The 21,400-nt window shown below is 48.7% G+C and overlaps 1 protein-coding gene across 3 annotated transcripts in view; it reads left to right on the top strand.

Annotated features, from left to right (window-relative positions):
* POU2F3 (POU class 2 homeobox 3) overlaps positions 1-21,400 on the top strand; it is a 72,736-nt gene that overhangs the window by 17,439 nt on the left and 33,897 nt on the right. For 2 of the 3 annotated variants that reach the window (XM_088017636.1, XM_028125982.2), the window contains exon 3: positions 11,441-11,475. In XM_088017636.1, coding sequence (XP_087873762.1) covers positions 11,441-11,475 — 35 coding nt within the window. Of the gene's footprint in view, positions 1-1,180; positions 1,231-1,545; positions 1,605-11,440; positions 11,476-21,400 lie in introns of those variants that run through there. The other variant, XM_088017635.1, reaches the window with a different exon arrangement.

Raw genomic sequence — 21,400 nt, 5'->3', positions numbered from 1 at the left:
AACCTCTTTGAACCTCTTCCTTCCCCAGGCTGGGCCAAGGGCAGAGTGGTGCTGGTCCGGAGTCGGCCTTTAAGGAACCCCCACGGGTGTCGTGCAGGGTCAAGTCTGGGCATTGAGCTCTGGGGAGTAGTTCCTGCTGTGCCGCTTGGTACCTGTATGACCTTTAGCTCATCACTTGTCCTCTCTGGGACTGTTTCCTTCCCTGTAAATGGCGGGGATAGCATTGGGAGTCTCTAGTCCTCTTGAGCATTTAATACTCCTGATAGAAAAATCACAGGCAAGGTGCTTCTCTGAGATGCGCTCATTTGTGCAACCAGAACCCTGGGCTTACTAACAGAGTTCTTCCTTTGGAGTTGGATTTTTCTTGTTTTCCAGGCTCAGGGGACTATGAGTTGAGACTTTGGCGGGGACCTGGCTCTTCTGGCCGCATTCCTTGCCGCAGGGACCGAGTCCCTGGCCTGTTTTTCTAGAACTTGGTGCATCTGCCCGGATATTCCTTCTGTGTGGCCTCTGATGGTGCTGCGCACTTTGGGCCAGCAGAAGGTGAGGAGGCACTGTAGCGGGAGCCCCAGGGAGTCCCATCTATAGCTCAGGCTGAGACGCAGTGGGGATTGTCAGGCCCAAACAATGAGAAGACCGTGTGAGGAGCCTTTCGTTTGTCAAAGAACATCATGACAGATGGCAGAGGGAGCTGGGAGGATGCTGGGCTTCTCTTCCAGCCAAGGGGTGCCATGGAGCCCCTTGTGTCCACTGTGGCTCGGCCCCAGGCTCCTGATCTGTGGGAAGGGACCAGAGAGCAAGGCTTCAGGGTTCAATCTCACAAGGGGGGTTGTGTGTGTGTGTGTGTGTGTGTGTGTGTGTGTGTGTGTGTGTGTGTGGAGAAAAGGCGTCAGTCAGGTCCTCATGAGGACCTGGGCCATGTCATGAGGAATCCCTGAAGAGATTTGCTCTACCTTAGGGTAGAGAGGAAGAAGCTTTAAATCATGAAAATTCCCAACTCCATACATGGTCAGAGGTCAAGGGAACCTGAGAGATCACCCTGTCCTGGGGTGGTAAATGGGTTTCTTCAGGAGAACTCGTTCTGACCATCGGTGGTGGTCGCCGAAGCAGGGACCTTCTAAGGTCCCTTGTTCTAACAAGGAAGAGGGTGCAGTGATGCGTTCGTGATACCTCCCTGGACATGGCTTGCTCCCACGTGCATGTCTGCATTTGCTGTCTACAGCCCCCGAGGTAAGGTGACTTGCCTGAGGACACAGACTAGTGGAGAACTGGGAGCCAGACCCTGTCCCCCACGCCCTAAGCTAGGGCTCTTTCCCCTCTCCATCCCAGGTCCTGCGTCCTGTTCTTCAGGGGTCTTCAGGGGGTCCTCCTGGGCATTTCCTTGCCCCTGTGAAGGAGGTGGCAGGAATGCAGACAGAAACTTTTTTGTTTTAATATTTAAGGGAAATTGAAGGCTACGGAGGTTAAGCCACTTGCCCCAAGTCCAGCGTAAAACAGCCTTTGAAGTAACCCTCGAGCTCAGTTTCCCGGGTGTTCTCTGTACAGAACTCTGACCATTAGGCAACACTGCCAGTTCCTTGGAGGAATCTCAAGTAACAGAAAAGGTAGGCATGGTGTCTGTGGGGTCCTGGAAAACAACTGCTTTGACTGGTTTAAGTGACTGTGCCAGGAAGTCTCTCCTGGTTTGCTCTGGTAGCCGGCGCCCAGGAGTGTTTCCAGGGTCCTGGGACCTTTAAGCATGGCTCTCCCAGGAAGTGCCCACCAGCTGCCAAGTGGTCAGAAAGTGGCACTGGAAGTCTTACTGGGTTATACTGAGTGCGGAGCTGGTGAGAAGAGAAGCAGTCCAGAATTGGGAGAGGTTCAGCCCCATTGCCGAGCACTCTGCACTGTTTACCAGGCAGAAGTGAAAAATCCTGCTTGGACAGTTCTCCATTCCTGTGCTTCCACCCCCCTCACCCAGAGAATTGCTCCCCAGGCAAACTCACATCCCGGTGCTGCCAAAGCTATGCAAATCAGCAGGCTCTGCTGCTCAGAGGACTGGTGTGTCTCCTACTGTCTGTTGTGGGGGCTCCCCGGGGTCCTGATAGGTTATACTCATCACCTAACCTGGCTGAGACTCAGTCTCCTCATCTGTGAAACGGGGTGAATAATAATGCTTAATCTTCCCAAAGGCAGGGAACTTGCCCCGATGATCTCCTGAGGTCTCCCCCAGGCTTATGAGCCAGGGTTTCAAGGTGTTGGCTCTCCTCCTGCTTTCTTTCTGGAAGCCTCATGGCTCAGAGATTGCCAAGGGGCCATGAGAACACAAAGAAGCCTGGAGAGACCCTAGTGGGTGGCCCTTCCAGCTTGGCATAGATCTCACCCATTTGCCCCCAAGACCTCCAAATGGGGGATTCTAAAGCTTCCTTCTCGAACCCTGTCTGCCCTTGCCCCGCCTTCTATGTCCTTATCTTTTATTTGTGTGCAGAACAAACAGGACAGAGGGAAATGGTAAGAAGAGCTCTTTGGTCCTTCTTGTGGCTCACTCTGCCTAGGCTGCTGACAGGGACCAGTTTCTGGGAGGGGAGAAAAAAACCTTGGTGCATTTCAACCAGCTGCATTGAATGGAAAGACTTCAGAGATGGAAGGAATTTTAGATGTTCCCTGAAATCCCCCTCTTGATGCCATCAAATTGTCCCTCGATTCCAAAACCAGTTCTGTAACATCCCTGAAAACAAGCAGCCCCTGGCTGAATGTTCCTAGCAATGGGGAGCTCTGACGATGTGAAATTTGTTTCACTGCTGAACACATCCACTTTTCACAGAATTCTTCCTCCCACTGCAGTGAAGCCTGCTTTCCAGCAGCTTCACCAGTGGCCCTGCTCTGCTCTTTGCTGCTTCAGGCTAAGCTTGGTTCACTTCCATGCCAATATTTGGAGAGGAAGGAAAGGTCCACTGATATTTATTTAAGCACTTACTATGCACCAGGCACCATGCCAAGTGCTTTCCAATGTTCCCTCATTGAATCGTTTTTAGAATTTTTTATTTTGCAAAAACTCAGACGTATGGAAAACATAGAAAACAGTTCATGAACAGCCATATACCCATCACCTGGATTTGGTAACTGTCAACATCTCACCATATTTGCTTCGTCCATTTGTTTCTGAAATCCCTTTTTATTTTCTTTTCAGCTTTCCCTTGTGGACATTTTCAAACACACATGACAACAGAGGCAAATACAATGAGCCCCCATACACTCATTGCCTACTCTCAACAACCATCACATTTCTGCTCTTCCTGCTGCTGGAATATTTTCTTATAAATTCTAGACATTGCAACATTTCCATCCTAAATATGGCAAGGATGCATCTGTAAAACAGAAGGACCTTTTCCTTCTTAACTACAAGACCATTATTATACTTAAAATGAATTTCTCATTTAATTCTCATGGCAATGCCATGAAGAAGTTTTTATGTAAAGACAAGTGTTGTCATCTCTAGGCTAAATCTCCTTTCCTCATCTGGTGTGACATCTGGGCCCCTTACCATCTTGGTCCTCATGCTCGGCAGCCCAGTTCATCAGCCCAGTTCATCCCTTTTTCAAACTGACGCCCTGTACTGGGCACAACGCTCTCAGTCAGGGATCTTCCTTGATCTGCATCTCCATTAATGAATGGGACCGCCTTAGCTTTTTAAGCAGCTACACCACACACATGCAACACACTTGGGCTAATACTGAGCTTTGGCCAGCTCAAAAATCTCCTTTTCTGTGGTTTCTTTTCCACATGGGATACTCCAAAGCCAGCCTCCCCTCACGCCCCCCTCCTCGCAAGGTTTATTTCCAAATAATGTCTGCCAACAAACAGAAATGAGAACTCTTCCTTCCTTTTTGTTTTTATTTTTTGGCAGGGGAGACATATCTGATTTCTTTAGGAGATTCAGCCTCTCTCAAAATGTAACATACAGAGGACAGACATTTTGGTGGCGAAATGCCTGACACTCTGCATATGCTTGAATTCCTAGTCACCATATGTACCCTCTACGATTATTGCTACTGTAGTCTGAAATTGGGTATTGGTATTGTTGAAAAAGCTTTTTATGAGGCTTCCAAGTATAGCACGTAGTGTGGGGGTTTTTTTTTTTTTCAGCTTTATTGACGTGCAAGTGATAAATAAAATTGTAAGAGATTCACAGCGTACATCATGGTGATTTGATATGTGTGTACGCTGGGAAATGATCCCCTCCATCTGGTTAATTATCACGTCCATCACCTCACCTATTTACCTTTTTTTTGTATGTGAGAGAACCTTCCAGTTCTCCTCAGCAAATGTCCCTTATACAGTAGAGTCCTATCAACTATAGTCACTGTGCTCTATATGATATCCTCAGACTTTATTCATCTTACAGCTGAAAGTTTGTACGCTTTTACCAACCTCTTCCTATCCCCCGACCCCCTCAGCCTCTGGCAACCACTTTTCTACTCTCTCACGCTCTGTTTCTATGAGTTTGACTTTTTTAAAAAAAATTTTGTTTGAGATTCCACATGTAAGTGATACCACGCAGTATTTGTATTTTTCTGTCTTATTTCACTTAGCGTAATACCCACAAGATCCATCTATGTTGTCACAAATGGCAGGATTTCCATTTTTCTCATGGCTGAATAATATTCCAGTGTGTGTGCATGTGTGTGTGTGTGTGTTTTAAGATTTTATGTATTTATTTATTTATTTGAGAGAGAGCATGAGTGAGGGGGGGTGCAGAGAGAGAGGGAGAAACAAACTCCCAGCCAAACAGAGAGCCTGACCTGGGGCTCGATCCCAGGACCCTGGGATCATGACCTGAGCCGAAGGCAGACGCTTAACCGACTGAACCACCCAGGCACCCCTGTGTGTGTGTGTGTGTGTGTGTGTGTGTGTGTGTGTGTGGTGTGTGTTTAAATAAACAACATCTTTATCTATCCATCCATCAATGGACACGGGTTGTGTCAATATCTTGGCTGTTGTGAATATCGCCACAGTGAATGTGGGGGTGCAGATATCTCCTTAATAGCATTGTTTTCATTTACTTTGGAGATATACCCAGAAGTAGGATTGCTGGGTCATACGTAGCAGATAGTCTTCTAGTTGGGTATAACTTTGTGCAATTTGACTACTTTAGTGGACTACCCAACATAAAGTAGAAAAGCGGATTTCTGGGCTAGCATATTTGTTAAAACAGTATTCCCTAATTAAAAAAAAAAAAGTCCCTAGTTTACTTTTTGTCTGTTTCATTTTTGTTGAGGAAAAAAAAAAAAAACCACATAACATAAAAATTAAATATAAACCATTAAATTTAAACATAAAATTTACCATCTTAACCATTTCTAAGTGTACAGTTCAACCTCCCCTGTCTTTTATATATACAGTTGGTTTTATTTAACCCAAGTACAGGGCCTTACATTTATTCCTGTTACATTTTACCTTGTTGGTTTTGGCTTCCTATTAGAACATGCCAAAATATTTTCTAATCCTGATTCTATCATCCAGTTTTCTGTATTCATCTCCCTCTCTGCTTTGAATCACTTCCAAATTCGATCAACATTTATTTACCTAAGCTGTTGATCAAAGCCAAACCCTTGGTTTCTCTGTGTCGGCCATTGGATGCAGTGCCTTTTTTTTTTTTTTTTAATGTAAGCTCTAGGCCCAACATGGGGCTGGACCTCAAAACCCCTCATCTGTGAAACGGGGTGAATAATAATGCAAGAGATCAAGAGTCACATGCTCTACTGACCAAGCTAGCCAGGTGTCCCATGCAGTGCCTTTACTGGGAAAACTGTATGAGTATAGGAGTTGAGAAATCAAGCTTTGGTCTTGATTCAAGTTCTCTGAGGCTGTGTGTCCTCTGCAAGGTGCTTCCCCTCTGAGTTTGGACTTCAGTGTCCTTCCAACTCTTCCTTCTGTGTGTCTGTCCTGCTTTGTTTTTCCTGCAAGTGATTGCGACCTTCCAAAGAGGGAGCCAAGGCTTGGAAATATGATATGTTCAAAGTTTCGGCAGATGGTGGCACCTGTGACTTTCTCAGGTCAGAATCAAAGATTGGTTTTTGGAGCAGTTCCTTAGTAATTTGGATCAAACACATGGTCATTTGGCACCTACTGTATATTAGACACTTTTAGGCACTTGAGGTTCAAAGATGAATAAGACTTATAATAATGCTAACCTCTAGGAGCTCATGATTTCATGAGAGAAACAAATACATGAACCACTGGGTCTAAAAAATGTGGTATGTACAATAAAAGTTATAAATAAGAGGTATGGAAACAGAGAAAATCCCATATTTTGCTTTGGGTAAGTTTCATGGAGGCTGTGGCATTAGTCTTAGAGGATGAGTGTGTATTTTCTAGGGAGAGAAGGGCACAGCACATGCAAAGTCCCTAACATAAGACCAGGCTCAGCCTGGATAGGGGAATGGCCCAGGATGTCTGGAGCCCAGCTCTACAACTGGGGAGTGCCTCCCAGTGCACAAAGCATGGTCACCAACTTTCTCTCCTTTGAGCTTTACTATAATCCTGGAAAGTGGGTAGAACGGGAATTATGACCTTATTTTGCCATTGAGAAGCCTGAAGCCTCTGGAGCTGCCTGCCTTGATCAAACTCACACAGCCTGGGAGTGATGGAGCCAAGCCTTGAACCTCAGTTCTCCAACTTCAAGTCCAGGACTGTTTCCAAGTACGCCCTTGCTGCTTCTCCACAGCGCATTGCAAAGGGGTATAAAGTAAGTCTCTGATGATCGTGGACCAGGATTTCACCTAATATAATAATCGCATCCTCTCATTTCTCCCTGAAAGAGGAGCACCTACCTCACTGTGTCAAAGATGAATAAATTGAGTCCCAGGAACGGCTCACCAGTCATCTCTCAATCTAGACCATTAGCAGTGGAATCAGAATCAGAACTGGAATGGCTTTGGGGAGCTGAGCCCTTCCTAAATGCCCAGCACTGAGCTATAGGGCACTCTCGACTCTGTTGGCGTGTCATGGGGCCAGTCTCCTTGGGAGGTCCTGGCCAACCAGGTACCTCATTCACTTAGTCTGGGTTTCAAGGAAGATTAGGTACAGATACCAATGCAGGTAAGAATGAATTTGATGAGAAGGAGAAATGTCCTCACTAGGCTCCAAGAGCAGCAGGTGCATCCTCATGATAAGAGGCCTCTTGAGAAGGGCCATGGAAGAACTTCTAGGCAAGAGAAATTGTTAATTTTGTTGGCTGGTGAGATTTAAAATTAAACTCTGAATCCTGCTTGCTCATCTTTTCCATTTTGTGGATCTCATAAACAACATGCTAATTGCATTCACAGAAATAGAAAGCAAAGACCTTCTTTAATTGTCCACAAAGCTGATGACCTCCTCCAAGTCAAACTGTTTTGACCCTCCACTGTTTCTCTCACTGTATTAATACCTCCTTCTGGAAACATCTTCCCCTTTTTACCACCCAGTCACCATCCTTGCCTGGTCTTCCTCCTCCTCGAGTGCCCACTCTTTCTCCGTCTCCTTCGCTGGCTCCTCCTCATCATTCCAGCCTTGACTCTTCTTTCTTCTTCATCTGGACTCAGTTCCTTTGTAACCTCACTGAATCCTGTGGCTTTAAATGCCACCTATAGGCGGATAACTACCCAGGTTATACGTCTGACCTCACACTTCTCCTGAGTCCAAACTCACTTCCCTGCCTCTCCTGAGATATCTCATTGGCATCTCAAACTTACCTCCTTCAAAAACAGCTTTCGACGTTCTACCCCCAGCCTGCCCTTCCCTGAGTCACCCCCATCTCTGGGAATGGCATCACCGATTATTCCATCGAGAAAGGCCAAACCCTAGAAATCCTCCTTGATTCCTCTTTCCCTGCACCGCACCTCCCATCCATCAGCCAGTCCCGTCGGCTATCAATTGAATATTCTAAATCCAGGCTTTTCTCACCACCTCCACTGTCGCTGTCCCTTCCACTCCGCTGCCCTTTCTCATCTGGGCCACTGCAACGGCTCTCAACTGGTCTTGCTTCCTGCTCTCTAACCCCCTACCAGCTCATCACTGTAGATTTAAACACTGAAGTCAGATCACGTGACTCCTCTGCTCAAACCCTCTATCACTTCCTGTCGTCCTTCAGCTTTCACCATCACCTGTCTGCCAGATCCATGTCAGCTTGCCTCTGATTACCCCATTCTTTAGCCCTACTAGCCTCATTACTATTCCTCAGCATGCAAGCCTGCTCTTGCCTTAGGTCCTGATACTTCTGTCTGGAATGATCTTCCTCAGACCTTCGAAAGGTTGGGTCCTCACTTCATGGAGTAAAAACCTCCCCTCCCCTCAGTGGCCTTCCCAGACCACCTGCTTATGAACAGCCTCTGACACGCCCTTCCCCTGACCAAGTATTATTGTTCTCCACAGTAATTATCTCTAAATGAAATTCTATATTTGTTTTCTTATTCCTTTTATGTCTCCTCAACTCTAAAAGAAGTCAGGGACTTCTGCTGTCTTCTCCAGGATTGTATTCCCAGCGCCTAGAACAGTGCCTGGTACTTAGTGTGGGCTGAGTAAATGCCTGTTGGATGAATGAATTTGCTCTTTTGTCAAGTTTTAAAATTACTCCTTATTAGACCAACTTTACAATGTCATGGAAGGATTTTTTTTTTTTTTTAAGATAAAACTCCTCAAAAAATAAAATCTAGAACTACTGGATTATCTAGCAATTCCACTTCTGGGCATTTATCCAAAGAAAATGAAGACACTAACTCAAAAAAAAAAAATATCTCCCCTCCACGTTCAATGCAGTATTATTTACAATAGCCAAGACATGGGAAATAGCCAAAGTGTCCACTGGTGGATGAATAAGTAAAGAAAATATGCTGTGTATATGTCCATATGCACACATAACATTGGACATAGAACATTATTCAGCCATGAAAAAGAATGAAATCTTGCCATTTGTGACAACGTGGACAGAACTTGAGGGCATTATGCTAAGGGAAATAAATCAGGCAGAGAAAGACAAATACCATATGATCTCACTTCTATGTGAAATCTCAAAAGCAAGCAAACAAATAAAAAACAACAACAAAAGCCAAGCTCATAGATATAAAGAACAGATTGGTGGTTGCCAGAGGTGAGGGGTGGGGATAGGTGAAATGGGTAAAGGGCGCCCAAACTTCCAGTTATAAAATACAGTAAGTCCTGGGGATGTAATGAACAGCATGGTGACTGTGGTTAATAAAACTGGATTGCATATTTGAAAGTTGCTGAGAGAGTGGATCTTAAAAATTCTCATCAGAAGAAAAAAAATGTGTAACTATGTGTGGTGATGAATGTTCGCTAGACTTATTGTGATGATCAGTGTGTTCACAATGTATACAAATGTTGAATCACCCGAAACTAATGTAGTGTTATATGTCAGTTACACCTCAATTGAAAACAAAGGTAAAAGCAATTTTGCCTTTAAGTCTATCTGTCTATGTGCAACTGCTTTCAAATTGTGGGCCCTTCCTACCTTTAGCTCCCCTTGCAGATTTTATGTATCATCTTCATTGATCTCAAAATCAGGCTGCTATCCAGACGTCACTCCGTATCTCCCCGTATGCCCTTCTCAGGACCCCATCCCTCTTCATCCCCTGCTCTCATCTTGCTGGCCTGGTTGCTGGAGGAGATGCCCTCACAACCATAGAGGAAAGGGCACGCTTCCCCATCCTCATTTAGAACAGAGCAGGGCAAGGGGTTTAAGTTAAAACTCCAGAGGATTCTCTTAGGTCCCATTCATTCTTCTGCCAGGCATTTCTTGAGACACTGGGCTATGTTAGGAACCGTGGTGGCCATTGAGAATGGAAGTCATGTCCCCATTTTCATGGAACTCATAGGCTAGCAGGAGAGAAGCCCACAGAAAAGGAGTCCCATGATGTGCCATGCAGGGGCAGCGAAGGCTCCTGGGGTCCAGAGTGGAGCAAGGCTAACCAACTCCGGGCAAGTGTGGAGACAGGAGAGGCTTGGTATGTTTGCACCTGAGCTCAGGGTGCCTGGGAGGGAGCGAGGTGGGATCCTGAGGGACAGTCATATGGGGATTTGTGTGTTGTGCTAAGGGACGGAGACTTTATTCCAAAGTTATTGTAGAGCTAATGAAAAGCAGAAGAATATTCTGATTGAAAGTTCTGAATTCATTCACTTGTCCATTTATTCTTTCATTCAACCAGTATATTTTGAACTCCTGTTATGTACTAAGCCCAGTGCTATGCCCTGAGTGTATGGTATTTAGTAAGTAGTCGTTGCCCTTGCTGTTACAGAGCCAGCAAGCCACGGCGCATAAAGGAAGCTTGTTTGGTGGCTCCTGCCATAGTTTGGTGGGTTTTTTTTGGGTTTGGGGTTTTTTTTTTTTTTAAGATTTTATTTATTTATTTGACAGAGAGAGAGGGAGAGAGCACAAGCAGTGGGAGCGGCCGGCAGAGGGAGAAGGGGAAGCAGGCTCCCCGCTGAGCAGGGAGCCCGACGCGGGCTCGATCCCAGGATCTTGGGATCATGACCTGAGCCAAAGGCAGCCGCTTAACCGACTGAGCCACCCAGGTGCCCCACTGCCATAGATAATTATAGGAAGAGGAAACTTTATTATAGCTAACAATAGAAGCAAGTCCCCCTAACAATAGGTGTATATTTAAGCAAACTACGGTCCCCAGAATGGAATATTAGGGAACCATTAAAAACGATGTTTGCAAGCATCGGAGAAAAAAAAAAGATTTATGGTGCCCCTTAATAGTAGAGGGGAAATATTAATGATGTTCACTGGGAAAAGCAGGGTAAAATTTGTACAAGGTGGTGAATATCGATGAGGAAAAACAAACATAAAAAAAGACCATAACATATACAAAAATATGAATTACAGCTGCCCCTCAGCAGAGTGATTTTTCTGCTACTTTATACTTCTCCATAACAAATATTTTTCTCTATTAAGCACACATTTACTTGTCCCACCATAACTTGTTCCTTTATAAAAGGAAAGAGATGAACAGACAAGAAATGAAAGCCAGAGGGGAGAAGGCAAGGACAGACACCTGTCTACCTGACATGACTTAGGTGTCATGTCCCCAGGAGGGCCGGGTTGGGGCAGCCGTGTTAGGATTAGGACCCGTGGCCGGTCATCCCTTGCTTAGCCATGACAGCTTTTGCTTTGTGTGAGGGAGTGCCACAGAACGCACGCTCCGGGATGTCAAGTTCCATCCCGGCTAACTCTGTGTGACCTCGGACAAGTCACTCTTCCTGGTTATCCACCTCCCTGGAGGAGATTTTTCCAAAGACCTCTCCGGAAAACAGGATAAGTAGGAGGAGCCTGGCCACAGGGGAAGCGGGTGTTCTTTTTCAAAATCTAGACAAGCTCCTCCCTGACATTGCCATTTCCCTCTAAGCTTCAGTCCGTCCCAATCCCGCTAACAACTCATATTTTCATTTTTATCTCTTTCAGGAAATGATCGAAATGGCCTAGATTTCAACAGGCAGGTAAGGTCTTTCAGAAAGCAACCTTTGTTCTCTAAATGTTGGGGGGTGGGGGCGGGGGGCGGGGGGCGGCCCCTTAGACTACGCCAGGTGCGGGAGATATAAAGATTATGTCAAGTTTGAGGGTGTTTATTCATAGGCTCAGTAGCTTTCAGGGGCCTATCAAGGGCCTTTGTGTCCAGCCCCTCCCCAGCCAACAAGCCAACATTGGGGTCCCCACTATGCCCGCAGAAGAGTGCTAACACCTGGAGCACTTGTTTAGGACTAAGTACTTGCCTGGTGTGCTGCAGAATCTAAGACCACAGCTCTCTTCCCATCACGACGTTTAGTCCAAGTTGCCTCTTGGGTGAGTCGGTCTGCGTGGACCAATTGTTTGGAGAGGAATGTATGGAGGTACCAAGGATGGAGCACCTGAGACCCTCAGGGAACTCCTGATTGAAAGGGGAAGATAGGGGACAAAACAGGAGGCACAGAACAAGAGAGCCCAGGACAAAGTATATAACCTGGCTCCATGGGACAGTGTAGACACAAGCTTGGTGCCTTTGAAGAAAATCGAGTCATGTGGGGTTCGAGTTAGTCTGGGAGGGCTTCAGGTGGGGGCAGATGGTGTTGGACAGAGTGCAGATGGACAGATGTGAAGCGAAGGATGGAGCAGAGGGAGAGGACTTTCCGCCTTGAGATCAGGTAGGCGGGAAGCCAGGGGGAGAGGGCTCGGACAGGGCATGATGCCAGAGCAGATGTGGGAGGGTGTGTTGGTGGGAGGAAAGCTAAGGTGGTCTGAGTTTTCTCAGCTGAAAAATTAATTGATTCCCTAAATTTGGCCAGGAGTGGGGTGGGGCATGTACACTGTGCCAGGTGTGGGAATACAAAGAAAATTAAGACATGCTCTCTGCCCTGGTGCCGCTTATAGTCTAGCATGGAGAGTTCGAGAGAGAGATAAAAGGAGAGGAAGGAGAGAGAGACTCCTCGGGGAATAATTCTAATACACTCGCATCCCTGCTTTACTAGAGGTGTGTAGAAAGCATGGTGTCAAACAGAAATGGAAAGAGTTCATTCTTCCTGGGAGCTCAGGGCGGGCTTCATGGAGGAGGTAATATTTGAACTAGCTCTAAAGGGTGAGTAGGACTCTGTCAGGCAGAGAAGAGTGTGGTGGAAGGGCAGAAAATCCTGATGTGGGGGTGCATTGGAGAATCACGGGTTCCTTCTTCCTCTGATATTCTGCGTCCAAGTTTAGGTGACAGTCTGAGGTGGGACTGGAGATCAGACTCCTTTATCTGTACGGTGATTTGAAGTCACTACTAAAACGTTTTCTAAGGGGCTGGGTACTTTCTGGGTATATCCTTCATGGTCAGAGAGAGCAATAAATCTGGAGTCCCAAGCCAAAACCTCTCAGGCATTCTGCATTTTGTTCACCGTGGAAGTTGTCTAACTAGTACACGAGGCCTAAAGTAGAGAGAGGCTTCAGACTTAGGACTTGGCACCAACATGGTCTATTAAACACCAGAACAGCCACCAAGGGAAAGAGACGGTAGAGTCAGCTTCTCACCCAAGGTCTTTGCATATGAGACAGATTCTTCTCTCAGGGATAGTTTTGCCAGATTTGCTTGCAGGGCGGGAGAATGGAGGAGATTCCCCAGGATTGTGATCCTGAAGGAGAGTCCTAAGCAGGTTGGGATGGGGCCGGTGCCCTGTGCTTTCCACCCTGAGGAGGCAGGATGGCAGCCTGGGACCCACGTCTCACTGTCCCAGGCCCTTGGAGAAGATGCACAGGGAGGAGCCCATTCCACACCAAGATGTGACCACACCAGCCCAGTCCGGAGGTGGCCTGCTCCACAGGCCTGGTGGGTTGAACTGCCTATGTGATCTTTTGGAAGCTTGAGAAACCCTCGTGCTTAGGACAAGGCTGGGGGCAGCCCCTCTGGCCCTAGGCAGCATCCAGAGAGGTCCCTGGCCCTTTGAACATCTTTTGGGGTGTGGTTTCTCCAACAGTTGGGAGAAAGCATGCTGGCTTCTTCCAGGAGTGGGCCTCGCTTGAGTTTGCTTCACTTAGCTGAGCCCCATGGGGTGGGCTGTTCCCTCTTCCCTCCCCTGGAAAGGGTTTTTGGATTTCTCACTACTGACAAGAACAGACATGACAGATCTTTCCTTTCAAGAAGGGGAGAATTTTGGAGAAAGAGGCTCAGCCAGGTCACGCTCCTTTACACTCTTAGGCCAGAGCACTCCTCTGCTCACGCGCATACACATCCATACCCGCCCCCCCCCCCGATCCTCCCTGCGACCAGTCACTCTATCCCTCAGTGCCGTCCGACACGGATACCCACAGGTTCATGTTCATAGCAGCTCGTCTGCAGACCTACAGGTGGGCCCCCAGGATCTCTCGAGCCACTGCATTGACCATCATCCCTCCACACTTCACAAGGAGGGAAGTAAACCAACATTTGCTGCCTGCCAAGCTCTGTGCAAGGGGCTTTGGGCACTTTATCTCATTGAATTCTCACTATAGACCAAGGGTTACTATCCCCATTCGACAGGCAAGGAAGGCGCCTCCCAGGCAGCCCCACCTTTTTTTTGGCAAAGGATTTGGGAGATGAAGCAATGTGCCGAAGGTCACATGATTGGCCAACTGGCAGACCCAGGATTCGAACCCACATCTCTTGGACTCCAGAGCCCATCTTTCCCACGATGGCCCGCTGCATCCTCCTCTACAGTCTCTCCGCTCTCCGCTCCCGGCACACACACCATGCTCAGGGAGCGGCTGGGAGCCAGGGGCTGAGGGTGACCTCACTGTGACTAACTGGGAGGAAATGGGAGGCAGAGGGTGTGGGGAAGGGAAGAAAGGGTGGTTGTGAGGAACCGCCTGGTATGGCACAGGGAAGAGGCTGGCAGACACCGGAGGGCAAAGGATGAGCCTCTGCCCTCGGTGAAGCCCCAGTTGGAAAGCCTCAAGCCAGTTGGTGCAATTGGGAGTTGTAGCCAGATACTGGCTAAACAGTCCTACAGTTGCATGAGCAAGGGACAGTGGCTCATCTGGAAGTTTCACACTGAGCCTGTTAGCTTCCTGGTCCCAGGAAAGCAGACTGAGCCTGTTTGGACGAGAATTGTGGGAAGACCCAGGGACCCAGAGGCAGTGCTACCCTGCCGTCCCTAGGAAGGATAAGAAAGTGGAGGCGCAACAGGATAAGACCAGATCCCCAGACGGGGAGGCAGACGTCCTGGTGCCAGTGCTATTGCTCTACCTCTCACTAGTCGTTGTCCTTAGACAAACCTCTCCATCTTCCTGGCCCTCAGTTTCCTCTCGGATAAAATGGAGAAGTTTGCATGGGGTGATCTCTCAGGCTCCCACAATCTGTCTGTTAGGTTCCCTTATTTCTTTCATGCCCTATTCCGACCGGTTGGTTTGACTCCCACTCTCCTTTCACTTTTTTCTTCGAAGAGAAATAGGGAAGAGAGTGTCCATTTCTTCACCCTGAGCTGGAGAGAGTGGGGGGAAATAAGTCCCATGATATCTTTCCAATCTTCATGATTTTGTGTGGTCCCATGAAAAGAATCGCTTGGAATGTAGGGGCAGAGGCAGAAGGACCCAGCTGGCTGGATTTGGGGCCCGTCATTCATTCTTTGAATAGTCATTCCAAAGCGCTGGAGAGGGGGTGTCGGGAGTAAGAAGATAAATTGCAAAACTGCGCAGTGAATTCCGTGAGAGACGGGTAGCGCTGAGCTCCTGGGTACCTGCCTGAGGACATCACCAAAGAGATGGTGTCTGAAGTGGGGGACAGGGGAAGAGTAAGGGATTTGGCTGGTGGAGAAGGGCGGCAAGAGTATTCCAGGCATAGGAGCCAGTGAGTGTGAGGGCTCCCTTGAGAAAGGGCGTGGCTTCGGGGGAAGTGTGAGAAGATGAACATGGGGGGAGATGAGGCAGGGGAAGCAGGAGCTGGGGGTCGGGCCTAGTTGTGAAGAACCTTGAATGCACACCAAAGAATTTTCTCCTGTGGGCAGTAGGGAGCCATTAGGTGTTTTCTAGCATGACTAGTTTCATGTAATGGAAGGGCATTAGAGGGGGTGTGGGTGAGGAGGGAAGGAAGGACGAAGGAGAGGCCTGATGGAATGCTGTTGTGGTATGAAGAAACGGGCAAAGCTCAGGAGAGGGATTATAGCAAAGAGGTCAAGCACACGAGCACAGAGGCAGACTGCCTGGGCTGGAATCATGATCGTGCGGCCTTGGGAAAATTCCTCACCTTCTATGTTCCCCACTCTCCTCATCTGGAAATGGGGAAACTAATGGTACCTATCTCACAGGGTTGTTGCGAAGGTCAAATGAGAGGGTGTGTGCCTTTTAGACAAGTGCCTAGAACATAGGAACTGTGTAAGTATTCACTATGTTTATGATCCTGTCAGTATGCACGGAGAGGCTCAGATTTGAGAGAGAGATCTGAGAGAAGATCAAGAGGATTTTGGCAACAGGTTGGACGGGATGGCAAAGGAAGGGGAAGGGTCCAGCATGATTTGTAGGTTTCTGGCTTGGGATGCCAAGCATTGGAGGGACTGCAAGCAGAGCCCAAGAAGCCAGAAGGTAGAACAAGTATGTCCAGATGATGGAAGGAGCTGGAAGGCTATAGGTGCCAATACAGTGAGAAATTGGGATCTGGAGTCTGGGGGACAGTTCAAGACGCCTATCAGGGAGTCAGCATTGCACCGCGTTAACTGAAATCGTGGGAGGGAGGGAGGCCCCCTGGAGGTGGTGTGCAGAATGCGATGGGGACCCTGGGAAGACCTGCAGGAGAATCACATGTGGGAAAGGCTGAGGAGTGGGTGCCTATAGACGGGTCGAGGAAGGCGTGGTTAAAGGGATGGGGGTGTGGGGTTGGGGGGAGGAGAACCACACCCACAAAGGAGAGATTTTCATGGCGCTGGGGAGAGCCACGGTGTCAAGGACTGCAGAGGTATTATGGAGCCCAAAGCCTGAACACGGGTTCTGGCTCGGCAGGGAGACGAGCAGCGATGTCCTCATCGTGGAGGCTGTGCTAAGAGCAGATGCCGGATTGCTGCCGGCGGGGGGCAAGTTGGAGTTAAGGAAATGAGGGAGATGTGCTCATGAGGTGACAAAGGGGTGGGGTGTTGGCCTAAAATGGAGACGGTGTAAAAGGAAGGCTTTGGAAGACGGGGGAGACCTCGGTGGGTGTGGGCTTGGGGAGGGATAGGAAATGCCATCAGCAGAGGAGACAGAAAAGACAGAATGCAGACAGAGAACCCACTGGAAGGGGTAGCCTAGGAGAGGAGGACTCGTCTGAGAGGGTAGCAGGGCTGGGTGCCCTGTCAGTGAGTTCAGGAGCCCAGGGGACAGCTCTTCGCCTCCCTTCCCTGCTCTTTGGACCAACAGCTAGCTTCAGAAGGACGTTGGAAGGTAGAATTGGCTTCAGGGGGCTTGGACAGTCCACAGTGACAGGTGCGCCTCTGGGGAGCCTCACGCTCTTCTGTCCTGGTGCCTTCTGAAGCCCTCGCTCCCCACGGGCCACAAGTTTCCACCAGACAGATCAGAGCAACGTTTCCACATATGTTGTTGAGTGCCATCTTGCTAGAAGACTCCAAAAGTTCTCTGAGGCCAGAAGGATATCTGATGCAAGTTGGCAGGTGTCCTTGTCCCTAAGCTTTCTGCCACCAAAGCTGAGAATCAGTGACCTGGGGTTTTCTCTCCGTCCTAGGCTTGATAGCTTTCTCAGCTCACCTGCACCAATGGATGATTCTCCCGTGCCAGCCAGCCAAGAGCAGTTACCCCAGCATGCCCCCATATGGCATTTCGCTTTAAATTGGATGGGATTTCCCTTCACTGTTTTCTTGAGCGTGAACCACCATGGTTCTCTGGCTGCTCCCAGTATGTGTGGATTTGTAGTGTTTAATTGGCTCAGTGAGGCATCTTCTCTAAAAGCAACAAAATTCAGCCTAGGGGAAGGTCTCTGAGGGTCCAGAATGATGGAGAGGCTTCTCCAGGGAGGCCCAGGAGGAGAACGCAGGCCAGGCCAGGCCAGACCAGGCTCTCGAGCTGACAAGGGAGGGTCTGCCGGGATGGCCTACTCAGCGCTCGCCCCTGGGCGCTCAGGGAGCAGCCTCGGGAGAGCTGGCACCGGAGTGGCTGAGCACCAGGCGGCAAGGGAAGGAACTGATGGACCCAAGTTCGACCATTTCGTACCATGGACCCGTGCTCCGCTGGGTAGTGAGGAGTCAGAGGGGACTAGAACATGGGTCCTGCCCGCAGGAGCTCCCTGCCAGTGGGGAAGAAAACACAGCGGAGGAGGCAGCGAAAGAGAGGGAGATCCCCTGCACTGTAATATTAATGCCAATGGGGCTGGTTCTGCAAGTCTCAGAAAGCTGGACAGGCACACATTGCCAGGCATGGGTCAGGGTAATGAGCTGGAGGGAGGTTCTGAGGGACCCTGGGGGTGGGGGTGGGAATTAAGGATGGCAAGACTGTCGGTCCTCTCAGGCTTGTTTCCCTCTGCGGGGCACCCAGCTTCTGCCTCCCTGCTTCCGAGTAGAGACAGGATTACGGGGGTGCGGGCGCAGACTAAGAGACAGAAGACAAGGAGTCTGCAAACTGCATTTTGCCCAACCTCGAGTGTTGATACAGAACATCCTTCGTTTTTTTCCCCTCTGAGGTGCCAGAGCAATTGAAAATCAGATACGGGAGCCTGACGGAACTGTGTTGGGGACATGGTTTTGATGCAAGGCCACAGTGGGCTTCCAAAGACCTTACTTCAGAATTAAATACAGCTGCCAGGCACAGGTGTAGATCTGGGGGAGGACAGACCTTAAAGTCCCCTGCTAGCCAACAGGCAGTTCTGAGCAGAGGGACCAGAAGGGACCAACCCCCAAACACCCACTTCCTTCTAAAACTGTGGTTCTCAGCCTTATCAGACCCAATGTCCCTTGGAACGAGGATTCTAGAAAGCCCCCTGAATCTCCTAGAATGGAATTTATAGAAAACACAAACATCCACAGGATGCTCTGATTTGAATAAAAGAATGAAAAAGAATTTAAAATAAAATAATAGATATTTCAACAAGGAAATCCTTGGGCACACTGCCCAGGAAGGTTCAACGGGCTAGTGGCATGCTAGTACCCAGATGACACACACAAATACAGACTGATAATGGCATGTTCGATTGGCAGCTCAAAAACCATGACTTTCCAAAATGTTAACTCTCCATAAAGGTCCAAACAAAATAAGATAGAAATCTTTCCTCAATTTACACAGAAAATGGCATCCCCGGAAAAAAGCCAGCGCCTATTAAAAGTATGCAAAAGATACTTGGTGCTCCTATAAAAAGAATGAATTGGGTTCTAGGCTCCCATGATTATAGGCAGGCTACTCACTGACACAGATGTCCAGTGGAGCATTTGGAAGTTGAATGAAAGTTGCCTGGAACATAAGTGTTTCTTGTTCGATATGCCCTTCTGCATTGCAGCAGGTCTGGAATGCCTGCCCTCTGCCCAGCAAATGCAAATCAAGCCTCCCCATTAGCCAAAAAAAACCACCCCACAGGTTTCAGAAAATGATTTTCAGGGGTGCCTGGTGGCTCAGTTGGTTAAGTTCTGCCTTTAGCTCAGGTCATGATCCCACGGTCCTGGGATGGAGCCCCACATCAGGCTCCCTGTTCAGTGGAGAGCCTGCTTCTCCCTCTCCCTCTGCTGCTCCCCCTGCTTGTGTTCTCTCTCTCTCTCTCTCTCTGACAAATAAATAAAATCTTAAAAAAAAAAAAAAGAAAGAAAGAAAAGAAAACGATTTCCAGGTTGGCCATCATCCCCAGTAAGGTCAGCTGACCCACCAGGGGGAGAGTTCCCTTCCACCAGGAGAGCAAGATTTACCCGTGGCTGTGTAGAAATACAAGGTAGTGGAAAACAGAGGCTCCCCAGCAGTGAAGGAGGCACCCCAGAAAGAACACACGCAGCCTCTGCCCTCGGAGAACATACTTGCTATCCAGTGAGGGAGACAGGTCTGAGAAATTCCTAAAAATATCAGGACAAGGGCTATGTCAGCCAGGGCTGCCGGAACGGGGGTTAAGCTGGGCTCATCAAATGGCTTAGCTAGATGTGCTACAGAATTAATTTTCAGGCAGGAGGTGACGGGGTAAGATTAAATGATTCCTTTCTCCAGAGGGATTTCCCCACTGTGGTCAAGATAATATAACAATAATCGTATTTACTGGATTCTGCCTGTGTGCAGGCCCCGAGTGCAAAATGCATTATTAGTTATTATTATAATGCCAAATATCCAGTATCCCATTAAATACTTCTGGCAACCCTGTGAGGCAGATGGGATCATTCCAGGTCTATAGATAAGGAAACCGAGGCGCTGAGTGATTAAAGAATTTCCGACAGTCACGCCGTCCAGAGGCGTGGAGTGGAAAGCCAGCCCGCGGGACTCCAGACGGCCCGGCCTCGCCCCTCTCCACGGCCCTGCTTGTCTTGGGGGAGGCATCAGACAGCAGGGCTGAGCCGGTTGTATTGTGCCTTATATTCCTCATCCGAAGCTGAGAACAGTGAGAGTTTCTCCTTCCTAGGCATGTCGTAAGGATTAATTACAGCTGAGATATATAACTCAGCATAGTCTCTGACATACGGTAATCGACCAATAAACATTAGCTTCTATTACTTTCTGATGAACCCATAATTTTCTCGTCCTCCCCTCTCCCTGTGTGGCTGCTGAGCTGGGCTCGCCCCAGTTTAGATGAGCTGCAGATGCTACTAGAATGGTAATTTTTTTTCTGCGATCCCCGAGCTCGCAAGCTAAGCCTCCCACCCACCCCAGGCTTGGGTGGGAAGCCCTTGATAAGTGTCTTTGCTTTTGGAGAGGTGGGACTTTGTCTTCCTTTGCCAGCCATGCTTGGCTCTTTGGCTCGAGGCTCAGATGTCAGCTGCTTCGCGTTTGTGGCCCCAGGCCTCAGCCCCAGCACCGGATGGACGGAGCCTTGTTGACAGCAGGGCAGGGAGGAGGAGATAGGAGTGCAGGAGCAGCCGTGGATTCTCAGGAGGCCTGTCCCTAGTACAGTCCGGGTTACCAGATTGCGCCACCACCACCGCAAAGCCCCTCTGGGGCCCTGGCTCCAGCACTGGCTGGATGCATCTAGACGGGGCATGGAGATGGACTGTTCCTCTCTGCGCAGGTGTGGGATGGAGAGCAGCAAGGATGCCAGGTACCGAGGCCAGCATCTGGACCCTCTCCCTGATTCTGCAGGGATACAGAGGTGGACTTCCCTTGGAGATTTCAGTGAGTTGCCTTTGGTGGATGCAGACTCTGGTGAAGGGCCAGCCCTTCCCCCTCTCACGTGGGAGTCTTTTTGGAGCAGCCGTGTTGAAAGGGAAGCCGGATTTGGCCCCAGTCACAGAAGAGGCTAATACCATTTACCGAGCCCTCGGCTTAATAAGCACACTGGGTTGAGTCCTTCATAAGTAGTATCTCATTTAAACCTGCCAGCAACCCAGAGAGGTAGCTTTTATGCTCTTTATTTTACAGATGGGCAAACTGAGTCTCAGAAAGGTCAAGGGACTTGCTTAGAGCCAGGATTCAAACCGAGGATGTTGGAATGCTCCAGGCACTTTACATAGAGTTATATCTTATTTGCTATTACTTAATTCTTACGACAGCCTGGTGAGGTGAGCATTATTATTCCCATTAGAGAGCTGGGGAAACTATAACTCAGAGGTGAAGTAAGTTACCCAAGGTGGAGCTCAGATACACAATAGGTCTCTCTGACTGTACCAGGCTGTGAGAGAAAGAGAGAGAGAGAGAGAGAGAGCGAGCTCGAGCGCTCCTGTGGGTGAGACATGACCTCACGTTACCCAGAGCCCCTTGTTTGACACGCGTACAGTACTTTTCCACATTTCCAGAACCTTCTCACTCATACCAGCTCCTGCAGACCTCTCACAGCCACAGCTT

Source organism: Eumetopias jubatus, unplaced genomic scaffold, assembly GCF_037043125.1.
Source record: "Eumetopias jubatus isolate StellerSeaLion01/CBP00866 unplaced genomic scaffold, mEumJub1_p1.0 scaffold_13, whole genome shotgun sequence".
Classification (NCBI taxonomy): Eukaryota; Metazoa; Chordata; class Mammalia; order Carnivora; family Otariidae; genus Eumetopias; species Eumetopias jubatus.
Note: the sequence above shows the minus strand (reverse complement) of the source record. Positions and strands in the feature narration are given on the sequence as shown.